This window comes from Trachypithecus francoisi, unplaced genomic scaffold (genome assembly GCF_009764315.1).
Source record: "Trachypithecus francoisi isolate TF-2019V2 unplaced genomic scaffold, Tfra_2.0 Lachesis_group0, whole genome shotgun sequence".
NCBI lineage: Eukaryota > Metazoa > Chordata > Mammalia > Primates > Cercopithecidae > Trachypithecus > Trachypithecus francoisi.
Window position 1 is genome coordinate 131,566,208 of NW_022681453.1, and position 25,239 is coordinate 131,591,446.

General features: G+C 48.1%; 1 protein-coding gene across 1 annotated transcript; it reads left to right on the top strand.

The window, feature by feature from the left end:
* Positions 1–11,014: 11,014 nt before the first annotated feature.
* PSMD2 (proteasome 26S subunit, non-ATPase 2) lies at positions 11,015–20,988 on the top strand. Its single transcript, XM_033211899.1, has 21 exons — positions 11,015–11,314; positions 11,762–11,818; positions 12,196–12,360; positions 13,474–13,595; positions 13,784–14,008; positions 14,301–14,459; positions 14,610–14,754; positions 14,934–14,994; positions 15,241–15,387; positions 15,564–15,670; positions 15,868–15,995; positions 16,225–16,312; positions 17,719–17,881; positions 18,005–18,106; positions 18,301–18,446; positions 18,701–18,784; positions 19,313–19,481; positions 19,571–19,665; positions 19,849–19,975; positions 20,391–20,509; positions 20,646–20,988. The coding sequence occupies exons 1-21, from the start codon at positions 11,180–11,182 to the stop codon at positions 20,826–20,828; spliced, it is 2,727 nt and encodes a 908-aa protein (XP_033067790.1). The 5' UTR covers positions 11,015–11,179; the 3' UTR covers positions 20,829–20,988.
* The last annotated feature ends 4,251 nt before the right edge of the window (positions 20,989–25,239 follow it).

Sequence of the window (25,239 nt, forward strand, 5' to 3'; positions counted from 1 at the left end):
CAACCTCCGCCTCCTGGGTTCAAGTGATTCTCCTCCCTCAGCCTCCCAAGTAGCTGGGATTACTGGCATGCGCCACCACACCTGGCTAATTTTTGTATTTTTAGTAGAGATGGGGTTTCACCATGTTGGCCAGGCTGATCTCAAACTCCTGACCTCAAATGATCCGCCTGCCTCAGCCTCCCAAAGTGCTGGGATTACAGGCGTGAGCCATAGCACCCAGCCTCAATCTCAATTCTCTTTAAAACTCACTGCTCTAGGCGGGGCGCGGTGGCTCATGCCTATAATCCCAGCACTTTGGGAGGCCGAGGCAGGTGGATCACAAGGTCTGGTGTTTGAGACCAGCCTGGCCAACATGGTGAAACCCCATCTCTACTAAAAATACAAAAATTAGCTGGGCGTGGTGGCGCATGCCTGTAATCCCAGCCACTTGGGAGGCTGAGACAGGAGAGATTGCTTGAACTGGGACCTGGGAGGTGGAGGTTGTAGTGAGCCGAGATTGCACCACTGCACTCCAGGCTGGGCTACAGATTGAGACTACGTCTCAAAAACAAACAAACAAAAACACAAAAAAAACCTTAGTGCTCTCCAAGGTGCAAGTAGGGATGAGTTTGTTCAGTCTGGAAGGGGAGGAGTGAAGCTCTGGTTATGATTGCTGCTGGTCCTTGGCCCCTTGGTGAATGGCACTAGTATGTGTCCCACAATCTCTCCATAAAGAGCTGTATGTGGATCTCTGTCATGTGACCTCAAAGTGCTGGCTGCCCATGAAAGGAAGAAAGTAGCCGACTGCTGAGAAAGGAGGAAGGTGTTCTGAGGAACTCCATGACCCAGGGAAAGCACAGCCTGAGTCTCTAAGAGCATGACTCCAGGGTAAATGACTGCATGTATTGGAAAGAGGAGGGCCATCACATCTGCAGGCCTGGTCTAGCTCCAGCTCTGCCATCCTTGAGCTGTATGACATTAGGCCTTCAGGTCTCAGTATCTTCTGCAGTCTGTAAACAAGTGAATTGGATGAGACGATCTCTGAGGAGCATTTCTGCTTTAATGCTCTAAAAAGTGAATCCATGGGCTTAGCAAATTCCAGCACCCAAAGAGATAGTAATAAATGACTTGTGACATTCAGATGAGATTTATAATGTCAGACAGCATAATGACAGAGGAGAGACGCTTGGCAGATAAAGCCTTAGCCTTTCCCTGACACCTAATTTCAGAGGCCAGTTTACGATTCTGACAGGCTGGCCAGTGGGGTATTAAAACCTCATATTGCAAAAAGGTCAAAGTGTCAAATAATGATGATGATGATGGCTAACCTTAATTTACCCTATTTTGCTTAAGCTTGTGCTAAACACTTTAAACATACCTTCTCATGAAATGCACATCAACGATTCGCAAGGAGGTTCTATCATTGTCTCTATTTTACAAATGGAGAAACTAAGGGAAAAGATCACGTAACTTCCAATGTCAGACAAGACAGATTGCATTGAAGTTAGATTTGGAACTCAGATCCCCTTAATCACCATCAGTCAGTCTTCTGGCACAACAGAATTTAGACTCAAACACAGACATCTGTCTTCTGGGCAACTTCACCATACTTCTGAGTGGGACCATCATCAGCAGATGCATTTCCATGCAACCCAGATCCCCTGGGCAAGGCACATGTGACAACCAGACAGCTTCAGGAAACCTAAGCACACATTGAGCTGAAATCAAGCCAGGGAACACCTGTTTGTTGAACACTGCAGGTGCTTGGTTCCAGTGGCAAGGCAAGGTGAACATCAGGTAAGAGATGTAACCTTTACCCTTAGTAGCCCTGTCAGGCTGAGTATGCATATGTAATACGCTCTGGTGTGTCAAGGCAGAAGGGAAAATAAAGGATGGTGCTCCTCAGTGGATACAGGAAAGCAATTATTGGTAAAGTGCTGGGCCATCCCTTATGCAGTCCCGTTGGTAAGTCTAACTAATTCCCATCCACAATAAGCTAACATATGCCAAGAAGTATGATTTCACACACCTGACAGCACTTTGGAAATGTCCGGGTGGAAGAGAGTCCCTCATAAAACTAAGCACAGTTTTCTGCAGTATTGGAGGTCCTATTTTTTCTTTTTTAATTAAAAAAAGCAGGCCAGGCGCAGTGGCTCATGCCTGTAATCCCAGCACTTGGGAGGCCGAGGCAGGTGGATCACAAGGTCTGGTGTTTGAGACCAGCCTGGCCAACATGGTGAAACCCCATCTCTACTAAAAATACAAAAATTAGCTGGGCGTGGTGGCGCATGCCTGTAATCCCAGCCACTTGGGAGGCTGAGACAGGAGAGATTGCTTGAACTGGGACCTGGGAGGTGGAGGTTGTAGTGAGCCGAGATTGCACCACTGCACTCCAGGCTGGGCTACAGATTGAGACTACGTCTCAAAAACAAACAAACAAAAACACAAAAAAAACCTTAGTGCTCTCCAAGGTGCAAGTAGGGATGAGTTTGTTCAGTCTGGAAGGGGAGGAGTGAAGCTCTGGTTATGATTGCTGCTGGTCCTTGGCCCCTTGGTGAATGGCACTAGTATGTGTCCCACAATCTCTCCATAAAGAGCTGTATGTGGATCTCTGTCATGTGACCTCAAAGTGCTGGCTGCCCATGAAAGGAAGAAAGTAGCCGACTGCTGAGAAAGGAGGAAGGTGTTCTGAGGAACTCCATGACCCAGGGAAAGCACAGCCTGAGTCTCTAAGAGCATGACTCCAGGGTAAATGACTGCATGTATTGGAAAGAGGAGGGCCATCACATCTGCAGGCCTGGTCTAGCTCCAGCTCTGCCATCCTTGAGCTGTATGACATTAGGCCTTCAGGTCTCAGTATCTTCTGCAGTCTGTAAACAAGTGAATTGGATGAGACGATCTCTGAGGAGCATTTCTGCTTTAATGCTCTAAAAAGTGAATCCATGGGCTTAGCAAATTCCAGCACCCAAAGAGATAGTAATAAATGACTTGTGACATTCAGATGAGATTTATAATGTCAGACAGCATAATGACAGAGGAGAGACGCTTGGCAGATAAAGCCTTAGCCTTTCCCTGACACCTAATTTCAGAGGCCAGTTTACGATTCTGACAGGCTGGCCAGTGGGGTATTAAAACCTCATATTGCAAAAAGGTCAAAGTGTCAAATAATGATGATGATGATGGCTAACCTTAATTACCCTATTTTGCTTAAGCTTGTGCTAAACACTTTAAACATACCTTCTCATGAAATGCACATCAACGATTCGCAAGGAGGTTCTATCATTGTCTCTATTTTACAAATGGAGAAACTAAGGGAAAAGATCACGTAACTTCCAATGTCAGACAAGACAGATTGCATTGAAGTTAGATTTGGAACTCAGATCCCCTTAATCACCATCAGTCAGTCTTCTGGCACAACAGAATTTAGACTCAAACACAGACATCTGTCTTCTGGGCAACTTCACCATACTTCTGAGTGGGACCATCATCAGCAGATGCATTTCCATGCAACCCAGATCCCCTGGGCAAGGCACATGTGACAACCAGACAGCTTCAGGAAACCTAAGCACACATTGAGCTGAAATCAAGCCAGGGAACACCTGTTTGTTGAACACTGCAGGTGCTTGGTTCCAGTGGCAAGGCAAGGTGAACATCAGGTAAGAGATGTAACCTTTACCCTTAGTAGCCCTGTCAGGCTGAGTATGCATATGTAATACGCTCTGGTGTGTCAAGGCAGAAGGGAAAATAAAGGATGGTGCTCCTCAGTGGATACAGGAAAGCAATTATTGGTAAAGTGCTGGGCCATCCCTTATGCAGTCCCGTTGGTAAGTCTAACTAATTCCCATCCACAATAAGCTAACATATGCCAAGAAGTATGATTTCACACACCTGACAGCACTTTGGAAATGTCCGGGTGGAAGAGAGTCCCTCATAAAACTAAGCACAGTTTTCTGCAGTATTGGAGGTCCTATTTTTTCTTTTTTAATTAAAAAAAGCAGGCCAGGCGCAGTGGCTCATGCCTGTAATCCCAGCACTTTGGGAGGCCAAGGCAGGCGGATCACCACGTCAGGAGTTCAAGACCAGCCTGACCAACATGGTGAAACCCTGTCTCTACTGAAAATACAAAAATTAGCCAGGCGTGGTGGTACGTGACTGTAATCCCAGCTACTCAGGGGCTGAGGCAGGAGAATCGCTTGAACCCAGTGAGCCGAGATCGCGCCACCGCACTCCATCTCAAAAAAAAAAAAAAGTTGTTTTAGTAGGTCTGTCATGATTCACAAATGGAGAAACCTGATGATTTTCCAATGCCTAGTTCTGGCCTCCAAAGACAGCCCCCAGTGGGTCATTATTATACACAAAGATGGCCTGAAGATGAATGCAAAGCCATTCATTCATTCATTCATTCATTCATTCACGCATGCATGTATTCTGCAAACATTTATCAAGGCCTACCACAAGCCAGGCACTAGGCTGGAGGCTAGGAGCATAAAGATGAATAAGACACAGTTCCAGGCCAGGCACAGTGGCTCATGCCTATAATTCCAGCACTTTGGGAGGCCGAGGCAGGCAGATAACTTGAGGTCAGGAGTTCGAGACCAGCCTGGCCAACATGGTGAAACCCTGTCTCTACTAAAAACTATAAAAATTAGCGGGGTGTGCTGGTGCATGCCTGTAGTCCCAGTTACTTGGGAGGCTGAAGCAGGAAAATCACCTGAACCCGGGAGGCAGAGGTTGCAGCAAGCTGAGATCATGCCACTGCACTCCAGCTTGGGCGACAGAGCACAGTTCCTGTCCTCCAAGGGCTCAGAGTCTAGGGAGGGAGAGGTATGTGCCAAGCATAATGAGAGCACAAGGAAGAAACGAATAACCTAAAGGTAGGGTAGGAAAAGCTCCCTGGACTGGTGACATGGAGCTGGAGCTCAGAGGATGGGAGAATTTACTAGCTGACAAACAGTGAAAGGCGTTTCATACAGAAGGAACAACAATGTGAAATGGCCAATTAACTGAAGGGGCAAGGCCTATTCAGAAATGGTGGTTTAGAATGATCAAAAGGGGATAAGTGAAAGGGACATAATAACGGATTATGAGTCTGTAGAAGGGTGGTAGTAATAGTAGGTATGAAAAGAGAGAATTGTAAAATCTTCTGTGGGACTAGGTATGAAAGGGAGAAAAGGCCGGGCACGGTGGCTCACACCTGTAATCCCAACATTTTGGGAGGCCGAGGCTGGTGGATCACTTGAGGTCAGGAGTTTGAGACCAGCCTGGCTAACATGGTAAAACCCCGTTTCTACTAAATATACAAAAAATTAGGCCGGGGCCGGGCGCGGTGGCTCAAGCCTGTAATCCCAGCACTTTGGGAGGCCGAGACGGGCGGATCCCGAGGTCAGGAGATCGAGACCATCCTGGCTAAAACGGTGAAACCCCATCTCTACTAAAAAGTACAAAAAACTAGCCGGGCGCGGTGGCGGGCGCCTGTAGTCCCAGCTGCTGGGGAGGCTGAGGCAGGAGAATGGTGTAAACCTGGGAGGCGGAGCTTGCAGTGAGCTGAGATCTGGCCACTGTACTCCAGCCTGGGCGACACAGTGAGACTCCATCTCAAAAAAAAAAAAAAGAAAAAAACATAAAAAATTAGGCCGGGCGTGGTGGCTCACGCCTGTAATCCCAGCACTTTGGGAGGCCAAGGCAGGCGGATCACAAGGTCAGGAGATCGAGACCATCCTGGCTAACACGGTGAAACCCCGTCTCTACTAAAAATACAAAAAATTAGCTGGGCGTGGTGGCGGGCGCCTGTGGTCCCAGCTACTCGGGAGGCTGAGGCAGGAGAATCGCTTGAACCTGGGAGGTGGAGCTTGCAGTGAGCTGAGATGGTGCCACTGCACTCCAGCCTGGGTGACAGAGCGAGACTTCATCTCAAAAAAAAAAAAAAAAAAAAAAATTAGCCAGGTGTGGTGGCACATGCCTGTAATCCCAGCTACTTGGGAGGCTGAGGTAGGAGAATCACTTGAACCTGGGAGGTGGAGGTTGCAGTGAGCTGAGATTGTGCCACTGCACTCCAGCCTGGGCAACAAGAGGGAAACTCTGTCTCAAAAAAGAAAAAGGAAAAAAATAAAATAAAAAAATACAATTCGCTGTCAGTCCCAGGAATTAAGAGTAAGAAGGGTCACAGCACAATCTGGCTGTTTGAAGAATATCTCACAAAGAAAGAAGCAAGCCAGTGGAGACAGTGCAATGCTGAGTGCTGCCAGGAGCATGCCTGCTGTTATGTAAGTGATGGCTTTGGCTTGAACAGTTCTCTGATGTGTGAGCTATCCATAAGATACTATAGCTGTACGGCTTAGGCCGTGTTTGGGGGGCAGCATGGCAGGCTTCCAGATGTAATGTAAGGAAGGAGGAAGGTAGGGTCAGGTAATGGGTTGGCCCCAATTGGAGAGCAGTTTGGCCACAAGGCTGGGAGTTTGGTGATATGGTAGGAAGGAGTGCTCCTAGAAAAATACCTTGGATGAAATGAAGTGTGAAGCAGGACATCAGTGTTATCAAGGGGCCTTGAAAAAATGGCCACAGCTGGGCACAGTGACTCACACCTGTAATCCCAGTACTTTGAGAGGCCAAGGTGGGTGGATCACTTGAGATCAGGATTTTGAGATCAGCCTGCCCAACGTGGCAAAACCCCGTCTCTACTAACAATACAAAAATTAGCGCCGGGCACGGTGGCTCAAGCCTGTAATCCCAGCACTTTGGGAGGCCGAGACGGGTGGATCACGGGGTCAGGAGATGGAGACCATCCTGGCTAACATGGTGAAACCCTGTCTCTACTAAAAATACAAAAAAGATTAGCCGGGCGTGGTGGCGGGCGCCTGTAGTCCCAGCTACTTGGGAGGCTGAGGCAGGAGAATGGCGTGAACCCAGGAAGCAGAGCTTGCAGTGAGCCAAGATCACGCCACTGCACTCCAGTCTGGGCGACTGAGCAAGACTCCGTCTCAAAAAAAAAAAATTAGCCAGCATGGTGGCGGGCACCTGTAATCCCTACTACTCAGGAGGCTAAGGCAGGAGAATTGCTTGAACCCAGGAGGTGGAGGTTGCAGTGAACTGAGATTGTGCCACTGCACTCCAGCCTAGTGACAGAGTGAGACTCCGTCTCCAAAAGAAAAACAAAAGAATGGCCAGACATTTGCATTTGGCAAGAGAAACTTGGAAGCTTGAGAGCTTGGAGGTGGGGAGTAGGGGACAAGAATATTTAACTCACCCCGTAGATTTGAGGTAATTGGAAAATAAAATGACAACTGCCTGCTTTCTAGTTGCCAGGCATCTACCTGGGCACTTTAAATACCTCAGCTCTTTTCTTTTTTTTTTTTTTTGAGATTGAGTCTCACTCTGTTGCCCAGGCTGGAGTGCAGTGGTGCAATCCTGGCTCACCACAACCTTCACCTCCCAGGTTCACACCATTCTCCTGCCTCAGTCTCCCAAGTAGCTGGGACTACAGGCGCATGCCACCATATTCAGCTAATTTTTGTATTTTTAGTAGAGACAGAGTTTCACTATGTTGGCCAGACTGATCTCGAACTCCTGACCTCATGATCCACCCGCCTTGGCCTCCCAAAGTGCTGGGATTACAGGCGTGAGCCACCGCTCCCAGCCTCATTTCTTCATAACAACTTACAAGAGAAATACTTTATGATTCACATTTTACAGAAGCAGAAACCAGGCTGAGAGAGATTAGGTAGCTTGCCCAAGCTTCGCGGCTGGTGAATGGCAGAATTTGGTTGTAAATATCAGATCTACGTCTAAAACTTGTGTTCTCCTATGTGTAAAACCCCCAATGTTTTATTTCAAAACATTTCAAACCTACAAAAATGTTGAAACATACTACAACACCTATTCATTTACTCTTCATCTGCAGTCACCTGAGCTTTATTAAAGCCTCATCACCTTACCTCCGCTAAGGTACTGGCTGGGGTGTGACTGGTATGTGGCACAAAATCTGCGATCTGATAGAAGTCATGGGGCTGGGCACAGTGGCTCACACCTGTAATTCCAACACTTTGGGAGGCTGAGATGGGCGGATCACCTGAGGTCAGGAGTTCAAGACCAGCCTGGCCAACATGGTGAAACCCCGTCTCCACCAAAAATACAAATATTAGCTGGGCAAGTTGGCGCGTGCCTATAATCCCAGCTACTCGGGAGGCTGAGGCAGGAGAATCACTTGAACCCAGGAGGCGGAGGTTGCAGTGAGCCGAGATCGCGCCATTACACTCCAGCTTGGGCAACAGAGTAAGACTCCGTCTCAAAAAACAAAAGAAAGAAAAAAAGAAAGAAAAGAAAAAAAAAGAAGTCATGGATAAAGAGGAGATTTAGAAAAAAATCCCTCTACAGATGACTGAAGAAAGCGTGAAAATGTATGGACACCGTGAAGCCAGAGATAGAATAGGCAGAACAGTTATGGACTGTTGAATTTTTGTCTGCAGACCAGCGCTGGGGGAGTCATTGGTAATGGCAATGGAAGTTTATGCCTAGAATCCAAACACTGAGTGGAAAGGAGCAACAGGTATTTAAAATGGATTCAGACCTTTACTTCTGTATCTACACGAACATTTAGCCAACATTCATTCAGTGCTATGTTGTACTAGGTGTCTTTTACTCTTCAATGTGTCAGAACCCATAAAATAAGATTCCTAGAAGACTCCTGAGTGTTCCCACTAGGTGAAAGGGAGAAGAGTTACGTCCTTTTTTCTCACCTTACACACACACACACACACACACACACACACACACACAGCTGAAGAAGAAACTGAGCTGGGCGCAGTGGCTCAGGCCTGTAATCCCAGCACACTTTGGGAGGCCAAGACGGGCGGATCACGAGGTCACAAGATCGAGACCATCCCGGCTAACACGGTGAAACCCCGTCTCTACTAAAAATACAAAAAATTAGTCGGGCGTGGTGGTGGGCACCTGTAGTCCCAGCTACTGGAAAGGCTGAGGCAGGAGAATGGTGTGAACCCGGGAGGCGGAGCTTGCAGTGAGCCGAGATCGCGCCACTGCACTCTGGCCTGGGCAACAAAGCGAGACTCCGTCTCAAAAAAAGAAAAAAGAAGAAACTCTGGGGTTTGCCTAAAACAGTCGAGGGCTTTGAAGACTGGAAGACTGAGCTTTAAATCCTGATTAGGCCGGGCGCGGTGGCTCACGCTTGTAATCCCAGCACTTTGGGAGGCTGAGGCGGGCGGATCATCTGTGTTCGGGAGTTGGAGACCAGCCTGACCAACAGGGCGAAACCCCGTCTCTACTAAAAATACAAAAATTAGCTGGGCGTGGTGGCACATGTGTAATCCCAGCTACTTGGGAAGCTGAGGCAGGCGAATCGCTTGAACCCGGGAGGCGGAGGTTGTGGTGAGCCGAGATTTCGCCATTGCACTCCAGCCGGGGCAACAGGAGAGAAACACTTTTTCAAAATAAATAAATAAATAAAATAAAAAATAAATCCTCATTCTACTACTTGAATGATCTCCTCTGTAAAATGGACCTAACCCTACCAATCTCAAAAGGTTGTAAGAAGTGCATGGACTCACTCAAAAGCACTCCTGACATAAGCGCGTCAGTCACACTCCTCTTAAGACTTCACAGGGAAAGACGAGAAGACAGCGGAGGTTGTCTTGTTCTGCTTTTAACTCCAGAACTTGGCGGGGAGCACAGGGCTTTATTGATCCATTTTGACTCCACCTGGCTCCCCAAAGTATTTAAAATGGTAGCCACGGGAATAGCAGAGTATTCTCTTTCAACTGTGGAAGAATATCAAATGAGGTTAATAGGCCGGGCGCAGTGGCTCACGCCTGTAATCCCAACAGTTTGGGAGGCCAAGGCAGGCGGATCACCACGTCAGGAGTTCCAGACCAGCCTGACAAACACGGTGAAACCCTGTCTCTACTAAAAATACAAAAATTAGCCAGGCGTGGTGGTACGTGACTGTAATCCCCAGCTACTTGAGAGGCTGAGGCAGAAGAATCGCTTGAACCTGGGAGGCGGAGATTGCAGTGAGCCGAGATCGCGCCACTGCACTCCAGCCTGGGTGACAGAGAGAGACTCCATCTCAAAAAAAAAAAAAAAAAAAAAGTGTTAGTGGGTCTGTCATGATTCACAAATGGAGAAACCTGATGATTTTCCAATGCCTAGTTCTGGCCTCCAAAGACAGCCCCCAGTGGGTCATTATTATACACAAAGATGGCCTGAAGATGAATGCAAAGCCATTCATTCATTCATTCATTCATTCACGCATGCATGCACTCTGCAAATATTTATCAAGGCCTTCCACAAGCCAGGCACTAGGCTGGAGGCTAGGAGCATAAAGATGAATAAGACACAGTTCCAGGCCTGGCACAGTGGCTCATGCCTGTAATTCCAGCACTTTGGGAGGCCGAGGCAGGCAGATAACTTGAGGTCAGGAGTTCGAGACCAGCCTGGCCAACATAGTGAAACCCCCGTCTCTACTAAAAAATACAAAAATTAGCTGGGCTTGGTGGCGGGCGCCTGTAATCCCAGCTATTGGGCTGAGGCACGAGAATCGCCTGAACTCGGTATGGGGAGGTTGCAGTGAGCTGAGATCGCGCCACTGCACTCCAGCCTGGGCGAGAGAGCGAGTCTCCTCAAAAGCAACAAGAACAATAACAAAGCCAAATGAAGTTAATATTTCACAGTGGTGTGGGGCTAGACACAGTTACACAGACTTTATACAGGCGGCAATCAAGCGTCCTGGACTTCAAGAAATCTAGTTTGTCTGTCGCGCCACGCAGCCAACTGGAGTGTCACTGTGGGTCCCATTTACACCGTTATGAGAAAAACCTATGGCCAAGGAAAACTCGGTATCTCGGGTCGCAAACCAACCATCTACGGCAGCGAGCGTACCCAAACGCCACACGGCGAAGTCCCGCTGATTGCAGGAAACTCCGAAGACGTCGGGGGCCAGGAGTGCCTATGGCGCGGGGGAGGCTGGGAATTGTAGTCTCCGCCTGCCTCCGTGGGCGGGGTCAGGGGGCGGGGCTCTCAGGCCGTGTGGGTGGATGGGTCGCCGAGCGTCCCCGGCTCGCCCCGGCGTTTCCGGTCGCGGGTGGCCTTTGGAGGAGGAGGGGCGCTGCGGCCGACGCGCGCGAGGCGGTGTGGGAAAAAGGGCGGTGCGAGCGGGTGCGCGCGCAGCGGGCCGGCAGTGGCGGCGGAGATGGAGGAGGGAGGCCGGGACAAGGCGCCGGTGCAGCCCCAGCAGCCCCCAGCGGCGGCCCCCGGCGGCACGGACGAGAAGCCGAGCGGCAAGGAGCGGCGGGATGCTGGGGACAAGGACAAAGAACAGGAGCTGGTGAGGCGCGACCCCGAGAGCCGGCGGAGGAGGCCGCGGGGCTGAGTCACGGCGGTCCCGCAGGCCTCAGGCCCGACACCCAACGACCCCACCGCACCAGGGAGAGGGCGGTTGGGGCGACCCTCGGGACTCCCGGCACCCTGCCTCTCTGCTCCTCATTCTCCGTTCCGCGCTGTCACCTCCGCCGTCCCCACCAACCCTCACCACTGCCGCGTGAGGTGGACTCGGGCGGGTCATTGTCACCTCCGTTTCCTAGAGTGGCTTTCAAGTAGAGCCTGGTTCAGAACCTAGGCTGATTTCCCACCAGGGCTTCCTGTTTCCACTGTTTCCTTGTCCACCTGGCCCCTCCTAAGAAGGCAGGCTTATTCTCCACCTGCCCCGGGTAAGTGGGAGGAGGACGTCTTTGGGATTCATTCTCTTCATGAGCTGCTTCTCCCAACCCTCCAGTCTGAGGAGGACAAACAGCTTCAAGATGAACTGGAGATGCTCGTGGAGCGACTGGGGGTGAGTCACGATGTTAACATGATTCGGTGCATGTTTGGATCTTTCCCACTTGTTTGTTTTATTCTGTTTTGAGGCAACTGCTGTGTACGGTGGACTGTATTTTAGGGTCAGTGTTATGATGATGTTGGGAGGCAGGAGAGTTACAAAGGGTATTCGTATAGTTTTGCAGCTTTCTCTTGTGGGAGAAGCAGAATTCTTAACTCTTAACTTGGGTCATTTGTTTTTGTGCCAGGCAGGGTGCAGGGAGTTGAGGAATCACAGATGAATGAATAAGACACAGCTATTTCCTTGGAGGAGTTGTTAAGTTAAATATCTTTGTATTATGACTTGAAGGGGTGTGACTCCTTTTTGTCTGAGCCCTGTCTTCTCTTGATCAGGAGAAGGACACATCTCTGTATCGACCAGCGCTGGAGGAATTGCGAAGGCAAATTCGTTCTTCTACAACTTCCATGACTTCAGTGCCCAAGCCTCTCAAATTTCTGCGTCCACACTATGGCAAACTGAAGGAAATCTATGAGAACATGGCCCCTGGGGAGAATAAGGTAAAACAGTTTCAAACCTGGTGGAGGCCTAGTTTAGGAATTCCTTTTTACCCAGACTATGGGGGGACTCATTGTGAGTCACAGGCAGCCTGATAGACCTTAGCCCTGATCTATTTGAGCAGAGTTCATCACAGTCAAAATATCCACAAAAGAGCTGAAAGTAAGATCAACTTCTCAGAAGACACCGTTTCTGTTATTTGTATTGGACTTTGGGGTTTCATTATAATGGTTTATTTTTAACTTATGTTTAACCTTGATTTTTCTCTTTCCTTCTATCCCATGCACATTCATTTATCTCTAAGATATGTTCCACATTCATTCACTTCTGTGCTTGCTGGTACAACCCTCATCCTGGAAATGTTCAGTTTTCGCATGGGCTATTGCAGCACCTCTTAACTGATGTTGCTTTTGTCCTTTGTTCCTACACAGTCTGTCTCTTATGTAGCAGCTATTGTGATCTTTCTCAGTTATGGGTCTTTTCTGCTTAAAACCTTTTAATCGTTTATAACTGCCATTAAAGTAAAATTGAGAGCCTCCATTTTTCTCCACATTATCCCTTCTTTATCACCCTTCAGCTGTGTTAGTTTAAAAGGAAGATAGTGGTTGGGTGTGGTGGCTCACACCTGTAACCCTAGCACTTTGGGAGGCCGAGGGGGTGGATCACCTGAGGTCAGGAGTTTGAGACCAGCCTGGCCAACATGGTGAAACCCTGTCTCTACTAAAAATACAAAAAAAAAAAAAAAAAAAAATTTAACTGCGTGTGGTGGTGGGCGCCTGTAATCCCAGCTACTCAGGAGGCTGAGGCAGGAGAATTGCTTGAACCCCAGAGGCAGAGGTTGCAGTGAGCCGAGTGCACCATTGCACTCCAGCACTCCATCACTCCATCCTGAGAGCGAAACTGCATCTCAAAAAAAATAAATAAATAAAATGGAGATAGCAACACCAACCTTGGTTTTTGTGAGGTTTAGCTTAGATAACGTGTTAAATTTCTAGTACAGAGATTGGTATATAGTTAATAGTTAAATTTTGGACATAACGATCTTGATTCCACAATGCATGTTCCCTTTATGCTGGACTGTTGGGTTTGACTTCAAAGGACTGTTTTCTTTATAGCGTTTTGCTGCTGACATCATCTCTGTTTTGGCCATGACCATGAGTGGGGAGCGCGAGTGCCTCAAGTATCGGCTAGTGGGCTCCCAGGAGGAATTGGCATCATGGGGTCATGAGTATGTCAGGTAAGATCTTTCTTCTTGGGAATCTGAAGGGGGCTTTGAGGCTCTAAGATAATTCAGAATTCTCTTGTGGAGTACCATCTGTCTTGGAGTATCAGTGTATTGAATTTCCCAGACACTGGATTTCTTGACCCACAGAGAAGTGCTTCCCCTGAAGCTGTGCTCCCTTAATCGTCTGGGTGTATCTGTAGGCATCTGGCAGGAGAAGTGGCTAAGGAGTGGCAGGAGCTGGATGACGCGGAGAAGGTCCAGCGGGAGCCACTGCTCACCCTGGTGAAGGAAATTGTCCCCTACAACATGGCCCACAATGCAGAGCATGAGGCCTGTGACCTGCTTATGGAAATTGAGCAGGTGGACACGCTCGAGAAGGACATTGATGAGAATGCATATGCAAAGGTCTGCCTTTATCTTACCAGGTGAGTGAACATGATAGGGATGGGTGGCAGGCATGCCCTCCTCAACACCTCTCTCAATTGTGCCTCCTCTATTTTCCCAGAGCATTTGCTCAAGCATAACATCACGCTGTAGTTAATCTGTTGATGTCTGTGAGTTTCTTGAGGACAGAGACTTTGTGTCTTCTTAGTACTAACATCTAGCACAGTGCCTGGTGTGTAGTAGGTATTCATTATTTATTTTGGGTAAGTGAATTCAATGGGGAAAATGAGTGCCTGGCACTTTCTGAATTCTTTGTTACTTTTACTTTTGTAGTTGTGTGAATTACGTGCCTGAGCCTGAGAACTCAGCCCTACTGCGTTGTGCCCTGGGTGTGTTCCGAAAGTTTAGCCGGTTCCCTGAAGCTCTGAGATTGGCATTGATGCTCAATGACATGGAGTTGGTAGAAGACATCTTTACCTCCTGCAAGGATGTGTATGTAGGGAAGAAGCTGGCAAAGAGATAAGCTCACCAATAGGACATTTGCATAAGGAGCTGGGACTTGTAGTTTCTGGTTAGGGCTTGAGGGGTTTTCCTGTGCTCTTAGTGGGCAGTGGTGAGCAGATGTACGGACTCTCTCCACAGGGTAGTACAGAAACAGATGGCATTCATGCTAGGCCGGCATGGGGTGTTTCTGGAGCTGAGTGAAGACGTTGAGGAGTATGAGGACCTGACAGAGATCATGTCCAATGTACAGCTCAACAGCAACTTCTTGGCCTTAGCTCGGGAGGTGAGACTGCCCTTTTTTCATCAAGGCCTTTTTTATCATAATTCTACCTGCCATTTCACCTCGCCGACTATACCTCTGACTAGACTCTCCTTGATTAGAATTGCCATTCAGTGGGATAGCGGAAGGGACAGCTGGGGGAGTTCTAGGGGAGCAGTTGTGACCCTCTGACTTCTCTTCAGCTGGACATCATGGAGCCCAAGGTGCCTGATGACATCTACAAAACCCACCTAGAGAACAACAGTGAGTAGCCCTCTCTGTGTATGGGAGTTGGGGGATTGTAGTTACGCCCCTTGTATTGGGAGTGATGGCTTAGCCAACATGCTTATCCTACTGAGCTCAGAATCCCCATGAACTTTTTTTCAGGTCACTGCTTGGGGGTATAGGTAGAGGATACTAAAGGACTAGTTCAGAACCAGAAACCAGCTGCCATGCTGTGTTTCTTTCCTGTCCTAGCTGAAACCTTCTTTCCTCTCCCTCCTGTTACAGGGTTTGGGGGCAGTGGCTCTCAGGTGGACTCTGCCCGCATGAACCTGGCCTCCTCTTTTGTGAATGGCTTTGTGAATGCAGCTTTTGGCCAAGACAAGCTGCTAACAGATGATGGCAACAAATGGCTTTACAAGAACAAGGACCATGGTATAATTCCTTTCCTGCTTTGTCTTTTGTTTTGCTTTGATCACTTCTTTTGTCCTCTTGGAGTCATAAGTTATCTGACAAGGGATCCACCATGCAGTTCTTTGGAGAGCTCTTTATAATAACAGGATCCTCAGGATAGGACCATTGTAAGACTAATAGATTCTTCTCTGGTATAGGAATGTTGAGTGCAGCTGCATCTCTTGGGATGATTCTGCTGTGGGATGTGGATGGTGGCCTCACCCAGATTGACAAGTACCTGTACTCCTCTGAGGACTACATTAAGGTTCGTTTGCATACAGCCTGCTTATGGGGACCTCCCCCTTCCATATTCTAGTGCCTAGCAGTGCCTCTCTTGCACTGGTGAGGTCTGCCCAGTTTTTAACTCCAGTTAAGGTGGGTGCTGCAGTGAGGCCCATGTTGCATCCTTTGTGGTGAGGAAGGTAGAGTATCCTGAGTGAAGAATCTGTTTACTCTTTGTAGTCCGGAGCTCTTCTTGCCTGTGGCATAGTGAACTCTGGGGTCCGGAATGAGTGTGACCCTGCTCTGGCACTGCTCTCAGACTATGTTCTCCACAACAGCAACACCATGAGACTTGGTTCCATCTTTGGGTAAGGTTTCTCACTTTTCTTTCTGGTAGTGCTCAGCTTGTACACTCTGGAGAACAGGAACTGGGCCCTTTTCACCTATGTTGCCAAGGGCTACCACTATGCCTACTGGGTATCTGACTCTTGGTGAATGTTTGTTGAAATGGTGAATGAATGACCGATTCTCTTTTTGTTCTTTTCTTGCTGCATCCTTGGGTATGTGTTGGGGACCGCCTCCCCATGGCTTTTGCAGGCTAGGCTTGGCCTATGCTGGCTCAAATCGTGAAGATGTCCTAACACTGCTGCTGCCTGTGATGGGAGATTCAAAGTCCAGTATGGAGGTAAGTAGAGGCTATTGAGCATTTAGAGTAAGTAGGGAAGGTGCTTTGAGTCCTACTTTCTGTGATAAATAATGAAAAAGAAGTAAGTGTGTGCATGTGTGCATACGTATACATGCCTCTTTGTGTGTATTGAGGGGTGTCACCTCAGTGAAACCCCTTGATGTGGGTTTCTAAGCCTCTGGTGGTTTTAAGGCTAAAGAGTTAACATTTTAGGCCTGGTGCAGTGGCTCGTGCCTGTAATCCCAGCACTTTGGGAGGCTGAAGTGGGCAGATCACTTGAGTCCAGCAGTTTGAGACCAATCTGGGCAAGACTGTGAAACCCCATCTCTACCAAAAATACACAGAAAAATTAGCTGGGTGTGGTGGCACTCGCCGATAGTCCCAGCTACTAGGGAGGCTGAGATGGGAGAATTGCTTGAACCTGGAGGTGGAGGTTGCAGTGAGCTGAGATTGTGCCACTGCACTCCAGCCTGGGTGACAGAGTGAGACCCTGTCTTTAAAAAAAGAAACAACAAAAGTTAACATTTTAGTATTGCGTTCTGTCCCTTGGAATGTCTGAGAAACTACTTGGACTAGAGTGAAGTGTAACTTAACACAGCCTGGGGTTGATGATTCTCCTTAGTATTGTAGACATTGGTCAGCCTTAAATGTTCATACTTGTGCAGCATCATTAATGGATAAATATGGCATGGGGGCTAGTGGCATAGGTTTTAGAGTCAGAAAGACTTGAGTTCAAATCTTGCCACCTCTGCTTATAAGCAGTATGATCTTGAACAAGTAATTCAGTCTCTTCAGGCCATATTTTTCTCATCCATAAACGGGGATAACGGCCAGGTGCGGTGGCTCACGCCTGTAATCCCAGCACTTTGGGAGGCTGAGGCGGGCGGATCACAAAGTCAAGAGATCAAGACCATCGTGTCTAACATGGTGAAACCCCGTCTCTACTAAATACAAAAATTAGCTGGGCATGGTGGCACGCACCTGTAGTCCCAGCTACTCAGGAGGCTGAGGCAGGAGAATCACTTGAACCCAGGAGGTAGAGGTTGCGGTGAGCCGAGATTGCGCCACTGCACTCCAGCCTGGCGATAGAGCGAGACTCCGTCTCAAAAAAGAAAAAAAAAAAAAAAGGCAGTGCAGGGGAAAACCTCAGGACCTGTGATCCTGGGGTTGTCATGAGGGTTAAATGTCGATAGTACGCAAAACAGTTGGCCTAGTGGCTGGCATATAGTATATATTCAATGAGTAATGGCTACTATTGTTATTTTGATCTACCATCAAAAAGGGATTATAGACTAATGTAATTAGTGAGAATATCTTGCAGTGGACTGTAGGAATAGGCTATCTTGAATCAAGACATAAATGTTTTAATAACTTACTGTGTGTAATACTGATTTTCCTACCTCTAGGTGGCAGGTGTGACAGCTCTAGCCTGTGGAATGATAGCAGTGGGGTCCTGCAATGGAGATGTAACTTCCACTATCCTTCAGACCATCATGGAGAAGTCAGAGACTGAGCTCAAGGACACTTATGCTCGTTGGCTTCCTCTTGGACTGGGTCTCAACCACCTGGGTGAGGGGATGTTTCTATTTGGGCAAAGAGCTGACAGTAACTGGATACAACAGGGAGGGTTTATGTGTCAGGCTGTGCTGGATGGAGGCAACTATCCTCTGACCCCTTGAATCTGTCCTGTAGGGAAGGGTGAGGCTATTGAGGCAATCCTGGCTGCACTGGAGGTTGTGTCAGAGCCATTCCGCAGTTTTGCCAACACACTAGTGGATGTGTGTGCATATGCAGGTCTGTGTCTTTATGAGTCTGTCTTGTGCTTCCCCAGTGACTCCTCACTTCTTTCTTGGTCCTTATTTTCAGGTTGTTTCTCCTTTCTCCTTCATTGTGACCTGCTCTAGATTCTTTAGACTTCTACTGTTTTCCAAAGCATTTCCTTGGTAACTTCTCATTTTTGTCCGTTCTCCCTCACCACCCTGATGCAGGCTCTGGGAATGTGCTGAAGGTGCAGCAGCTGCTCCACATTTGTAGCGAACACTTTGACTCCAAAGAGAAGGAGGAAGACAAAGACAAGAAAGAAAAGAAGGACAAGGACAAAAAGGAAGCCCCTGCAGACATGGGAGCACATCAGGTTATATGGGCAGCTGGGCACTTCCAGAGAGGCTGTGAGAAGAGATAAGCATACAGGGGAGCTAGGTTTGGTTTTTGCTTTAGCGCCTCTCTGGGTATTGCCACATATTGAAATAGCGTGAGACTGGGTTCTGTACGTAAGGGGTAAGGGTGTTCCCCACAGAATGGCTTTTTATTTTCAGATGGGACTTGTGGCAAGGGTGACTGTTTTTTATTCCTTGAGCTTAGTGGGTTCTGGTGTCTCTTCAATTGCAGGGAGTGGCTGTTCTGGGGATTGCCCTTATTGCTATGGGGGAGGAGATTGGTGCAGAGATGGCACTACGAACCTTTGGCCACTTGGTGAGTATAGCATGAAGAAAATTGGAATATATTGGTTTTGATGACCTAGGGTTCCCCAGCGAAGACTTTTCTGATGGGTTTTCTTGGTGGACAGGTGGTCTTTTTGCTGTGCCTTTTCTTTTTTTTCTTTTTTTTTGAAACGGAGTTTCGCTGTTGCTCAGGCTAGAGTGCAATGGCACGGTCTTGGCTCACTGCAACCTCTGCCTCCTGGGTTCAAGTGATACTCCTGCCTCAGCCTCCCAAGTAGCTGGGACTGCAGGCGCACACCACCATGCCCAGCTAATTTTTGTGTTTTTAGTAAAGACAGGGTTTCACCATGTTGGCCAGGATGATCTCAATCTCTTGACCTTGTGATCCAACCGCCTCGGCCTCCCAGAGTGCTGGGATTACAGGTGTGAGCCACCGCGCCTGGCCTGCTGTGCCTTTTCTACAGAAGTTAAGACCCCCTTTTACCCATCAGTCCACTCCTGTAATGGAACTTGTTTTTACTGCATTCCCCTTTATTGTTGTATTTTCTTGGATCATCAGCTGAGATATGGGGAGCCTACACTCCGGAGGGCTGTACCTTTAGCACTGGCCCTGATCTCTGTTTCAAATCCACGACTCAACATCCTGGATACCCTAAGCAAATTCTCTCATGATGCTGATCCAGAAGTTTCCTATAACTCCATTTTTGCCATGGGCATGGTGGGCAGTGGTGAGTATCGGGCAGAAGAAGATTATAAACAGATTGGGGGAAGATTTGAGGCCCCCTTTTTTCACTTCTGTAATGCTTAACATTTCCAGGTACCAATAATGCCCGTCTGGCTGCAATGCTGCGCCAGTTAGCTCAATATCATGCCAAGGACCCAAACAACCTCTTCATGGTGCGCTTGGCACAGGTAAAGAATAGAACTCTTCTCTACAGAGCATGCTGGGGAAGTATCTGTGGTGATGGAAGGAGGAACATGGAGTGCTGGCCCAGGAGGAAAGATGTGACCACGTGGGAGATTTCTGTTTGGCTGGGTTAGGCAATGTCTCCTCAGTGGCGACTCTTTACCTCTACTTCCCTCTGTTTTTTTCAGGGCCTAACACATTTAGGGAAGGGTACCCTTACCCTCTGCCCCTACCACAGTGACCGGCAGCTTATGAGTCAAGTGGCTGTGGCTGGGCTGCTCACTGTGCTTGTCTCTTTCCTGGATGTTCGAAACAGTGAGTTCCTGTCAGAAATTTTATATCATAGCATGTAGTGCTCTGACTCCACCCTTCTCAGGACCACTTGGATAATTTAAGTTCAGGACCCTAAGTTAGCTCTGTATCACTCTAAGTTCCTGAGAGTCTTTGGGCCTTTCATCATCTACACTTTCGATCTGGCCCCGAAGAGGCTTGAGAGTGGTGTGCCCAGCATCTGCTCCTAAGTCACGGGAAATGCGATTTTCAAGTCTAAGGGCTGTAAGCAAAGTGAGGTGGGGGTATCTCTGGGTTAGTAGTAGGTTATATGAGGGGAGGAGTATGGATTCAGTCATATGACTGAGGGGTTAAAGGGTCAGGGCTGAGGTGGGCTCTAGTGTTTCTGGCCAGGCCTGCCCTTTGTCTCCCAGCTTTTTGTCCTGTCTGCTTCCCTCAGTTATTCTAGGCAAATCACACTATGTATTGTATGGGCTGGTGGCTGCCATGCAGCCCCGAATGCTGGTTACGTTTGATGAGGAGCTGCGGCCATTGCCAGTGTCTGTCCGTGTGGGCCAGGTGAGAGGTTGAGTAGAGGGGAGGGCTCAGGCTGTATTCCCAAACTGGAGAATGTACATATACTTGCTTTGCTGAAACTGACGTGGGCAGTGGGTTGTTGCTACTTTTCCATCTTTTCCATTTTCTTACCCTACAGGCAGTGGATGTGGTGGGCCAGGCTGGCAAGCCGAAGACCATCACAGGGTTCCAGACACATACAACCCCAGTGTTGTTGGCCCACGGGGAACGGGCAGAATTGGCCACTGAGGAGTTTCTTCCTGTTACCCCCATTCTGGAAGGTTTTGTTATCCTTCGGAAGAACCCCAATTATGATATCTAAGTGACCACCAGGGGCTCTAAACTGTAGCTGATGTATCAGCAGCCATGCATCCTACTGTCAAGGGTGGACACGGCTGCAGACTTCTGGGGGAATTGTTGCCTCCTGCTCTTTTATTACTGAGTGAGATAAGGTTGTTCAATAAAGACCTTTATCCCCAAGGCCTCTCTGTGGCTGTTTTCAGGGCTGGAGTTGAAACTAGGGTAAGGAGTGGAAGTGAGAGGACATTGTTTGGAGCAACTCTGAGTCTAGGTTAGCAGTGGGGCTGCCCTGGATGGAAAGAACTGAGCCCCTCCCCTGGGTGGAAAAAACTAAGCCCCTCCTTTCTAATCATCTGTTTGCATTTTCTTAGAACCCTTGAGAAGCCAGTAAATGTAATGGATCTTTTTGTTTTGTTTTGTTTTGTTTGTGACAGAGTCTCGCTGTGTCCCCAAGGGCGTCATGCAGTGGGGCAATCTTGGCTCACTGCAACCCCCGCCTCCCTGGTTCATGCCCTTCTGCCTCGGCCTCCCGAGTAGCTGGGACTATAGGCGCCCGCCACCATACCTGTCTAATTTTTGTATTTTTAATAGAGACAGGGTTTCGCCATGTTGGCCAGGATGGTCTCGAACTCCTGACCTCAGGTGATCCACCTGCCTCGGCCTCCCAAAATGCTGGGATTACAGGTGTAAGCCACCATGCCCAGCCAGTGGATCTTCTTCCTAGGAGATACAAACACAAATTTTTACACAAACTCTTCCAAATAACTTTTCAGGGGGCTTGTGGATCCTGTAAATAACCCCCCCACCCTCACCCTCCATCACCAATACACCCTCTTCAAGCCTATCATCTCCTGACCTTGGGCTAAGGATGCCCAAGAGTGGGCAGCCTCATACTTTTCTAACTTGACTTCAGTGCTACTGAATGAAAGGGACATCTTTACCTCCCGCAACCCTCTGTCTCTCTTGGAAGGCTGCTATTTGAGGGATCTGATCATGTTAACATCTTCTAGGATGTCCTTGTAGAAAGTGGATTCAAGAAGGCTTGACCCTCAGTCTCCCAAGTAGGTAAGGTAGGGCTACAGGTGTGTACCTCCACATCTGGCTTGTTTTGTTTTCTGTTTTTTTTTTAAGAAATAGTCTCACTCTTATCACTCAGTCTGGAGTGCAGTGGCACAGTCATAGCTCACTGTAGCCTCAAACTCCTGGATTCAAGTGATCCTCCTGACTCAGCCTCCCATGTAGTAACTAGGACTATAGGCATGAGCCACCACACCTGGCCTATTTTTATTTTTGTAGAGGTGGGGGTTTTGCTGTGTTGCCCACGCTTGTCTCAATCTCTTGGCTTCAAGGGATCCTTCCGCCTCAGCCTCCCAAAGTGTTGGGATCACAGACATGAGCCAGTGTGCCTGGCCAGTTATTTATTTATTTATTTTTTGAGACAGAGTCTCGCTCTGTCGCCTAGGCTGGAGTGCAGTGGTGCGATCTCAGCTCACTGCAGCCTTGGTGTCTGGGATTCAAGTGACTGTCCTGCCTTGGCCTCCTGAGTAGTTGGGACTATAGGCATGCGCCACCATGCCCTGCTAATTTTTGTATTTTTAGTAGAGACGGGGTTTCATCATGTCTGTCAGGGTGGTCTCGATCTGACCTTGTGATCTACCTGCCTTGGCCTCACAAAGTGCTGGGATTACAGGCGTAAGCCACCGTGCCTGGCTCAGTTATTTTATTACTAAAGTTTTTTTTTTTTTTTTTTTTTTTTTTTTTTTGAGACAGAGTCTCGCTCTGTCGCCCAGGCTGGAGTGCAGTGGCCGGATCCCAGCTCACTGCAAGCTCCGCCTCCCGGGTTTATGCCATTCTCCTGCCTCAGCCTCCCGAGTAGCTGGGACTACAGGCGCCCGCCGCTTCGCCCGGCTATTTTGTATTTCTTAGTAGAGACGGGGTTTCACCATGTTAGCCAGGATGGTCTTGATCTCCTGACCTCGTGATCCGCCCGTCTCGGCCTCCCAAAGTGCTGGGATTACAGGCTTGAGCCACCGCGCCCGGCCACTAAAGTTTTTTAGAGACAAAGTTTCACTTTGTGGCCCAGGCTGGAGTGCAGTGGCATGATCAGAGCTCACTGCAGCCTTGAACTTCTAGGCTTAAGTGATCCTCCCACATCAGCCTCTCAGGTAGCTGGGATTACAGGCACGAGACATCAGCAATTTTGGATTGAGTCATCTTGGCAGCCTGTATAAAAAGGTTGAAACAGGACTAAGGAATCCCTGTTGAGCCTCTTTATTGTTCCTGCCATAATCTTCAAGTTAGCATGTGTGATGTGATGAGCCTCTGTTATATAATGTGGATACAGTAGTTGCCTTACCTGATTTCCAGTGGTGGTGATGTTAAAATAAATTAAAAAGTGATTTGTAAACCGAAAAGAATAATTCTCTCCCAAATTGTGATTTAGGTGATTGTGCATTAGAATAAGATAGTTTCATAGTGGCTTTTAACCTTTCACCTTTAGTTCTTCATTCAGCAGTGAACAGCAAGGGAGCCTTACTCTGCATCAGACATTAGTCTATGGGGATGCAAATAGAAAAAAAAATCTATGCTCAAAAAGTTTAATGCAATGATGAAAACAATTGTGATCGATACTTAACCAGGGTGTGAACAAGGTACCCTGGGATCACTGAGATGGGGCCTAAGTGCCTGGGGCGGTCAGGGGTGACTTTGAGGAAGCTTATATGCTTAGAGGAAGATAAGTTTGTACAGAGGAAAAGAGGGCAGAATATAGCTAAGGGAGTAGCAAAGGCAAGAAGGAGGAAAAGCTATTTTCAGAAACTTATCGATAATTTCGTTTGGCTAAATGTATAGGGGCCAGGGAAAAGTGTGGCAGGAGATACAGCTAGAAATTCAGGCTCAGACCAGGTTTACAAGAGCTTTGTTGTGCTAAGAATTTGACAGTATCTTTCAGTGGGGCCCATTGAATGCAAGCAGAAAAGTGATGTGATCAGCTAGCTGGGTGAGAAAGCTAACCCTGGAGGGCAGGAGAGCAGGCAAGGAAAATGAATGCTTGAACTAAGGCAGCTGAAATGGGGACACAGGGAAGGGTAGAATAGTTATTTTTTAAAAGATAAAATCAATAAGACTTGATTTTGATCCAAATACCAATAGGACCTGGTGTCTGATAGATGTAGTGTATGGATGGAGAAGGAATATAGGATGAATCCCAGATTTTCAGGTTAGGCACTATCCATTATGTAAGCAACAATATATTTGGGGGACTTGACTGAGTAAGGAAAGTTAATAAATTCTGGCCAGGTAATAAGTATCAGAGTTTGGATGAAAACCCAAGCTATCTGACCTGTGGATTTGGCTCTAGATGATGGTCCCCGGTCTCTGTCAGTTTTTTTTTTTTTTTTGAGACGGTGTTTCACTCTTGTTGCCCAGGCTGGAGTGCAATGGCAGGATCTCGGCTCACTGCAACCTCCGCCTCCCGGGTTCAAGCAATTCTCCTGCCTCAGCCTCCTGAGTAGCTGGGATTACAGGCATGTGCAACCACGCCCAGCTAATTTTTGTATTTTTAGTAGAGACGGGGTTTCTCCATGTTGGTCAGGTTGGTCTCAAACTCCCAACCTCAGGTGATCTGCCTGCCTTAGCCTCCCAAAATGCTGGCATTACAGGCGTGAGCCACCGCCCCTGGCCGGCTGTCAGTTTTAGGATTACTTCTCTTCCGTCCTTATTCTTCCATCCTTATGCTTTTTGCCCCTCCGTGGCAGTGTCTGCTCTTTTTATATTTTATTTAATTAATTTATTTATTTGAAACAGAGTCTCACTCTGTCACTCAGGCTGGAGTGCAGTCGCGATCTCAGGTCACTGCAGCCTCCAACTCCCAGGTTCAAGTGATTCTCCTGCCTTAGCCTCTCCACTAGCGGGGACTATAGGTGCTTGCCACCACATCAGGCTGATTTTTCTATTTATTGTAGAGATGAGGTTTCACCATGTTGGCAAGGGTGGTCCCGAACTCCAGACTTCAGGTGATCTGCCCACCTTGGCCTCCCAAAGTGCTGAAATTACAGGCGTGAGCCACCGTGCCTGGCCTTATTTTTTATTTGTATTGTTTGAGACGGAGTCTCACTGTCATCCAGGCTGGAGTGCAATGGCGCAATCTTGGTTCACGGCAACCTCCCTTTCCCGGGTTCAAGCAGTTCTCTGCCTCCCGAGTGGCTAGGACTACAGGCGCGTACCACCAGGCCCGGCTAATTTTTTGTATTTTAGTAGAGACAGGGGTTTCACCATGTTGGCCAGGATGGTCTAGATCTCCTGACCTCGTGATCCGCCCACCCTGGCCTCCCAAAGTGCTGGGATTACAGGCGTGAACCACCGCGCCCGGCCCATGATCTTTTTAAACTACAAATCTCATACTACTTGGCCTAGTTAGAATGTTTCTATCCTTT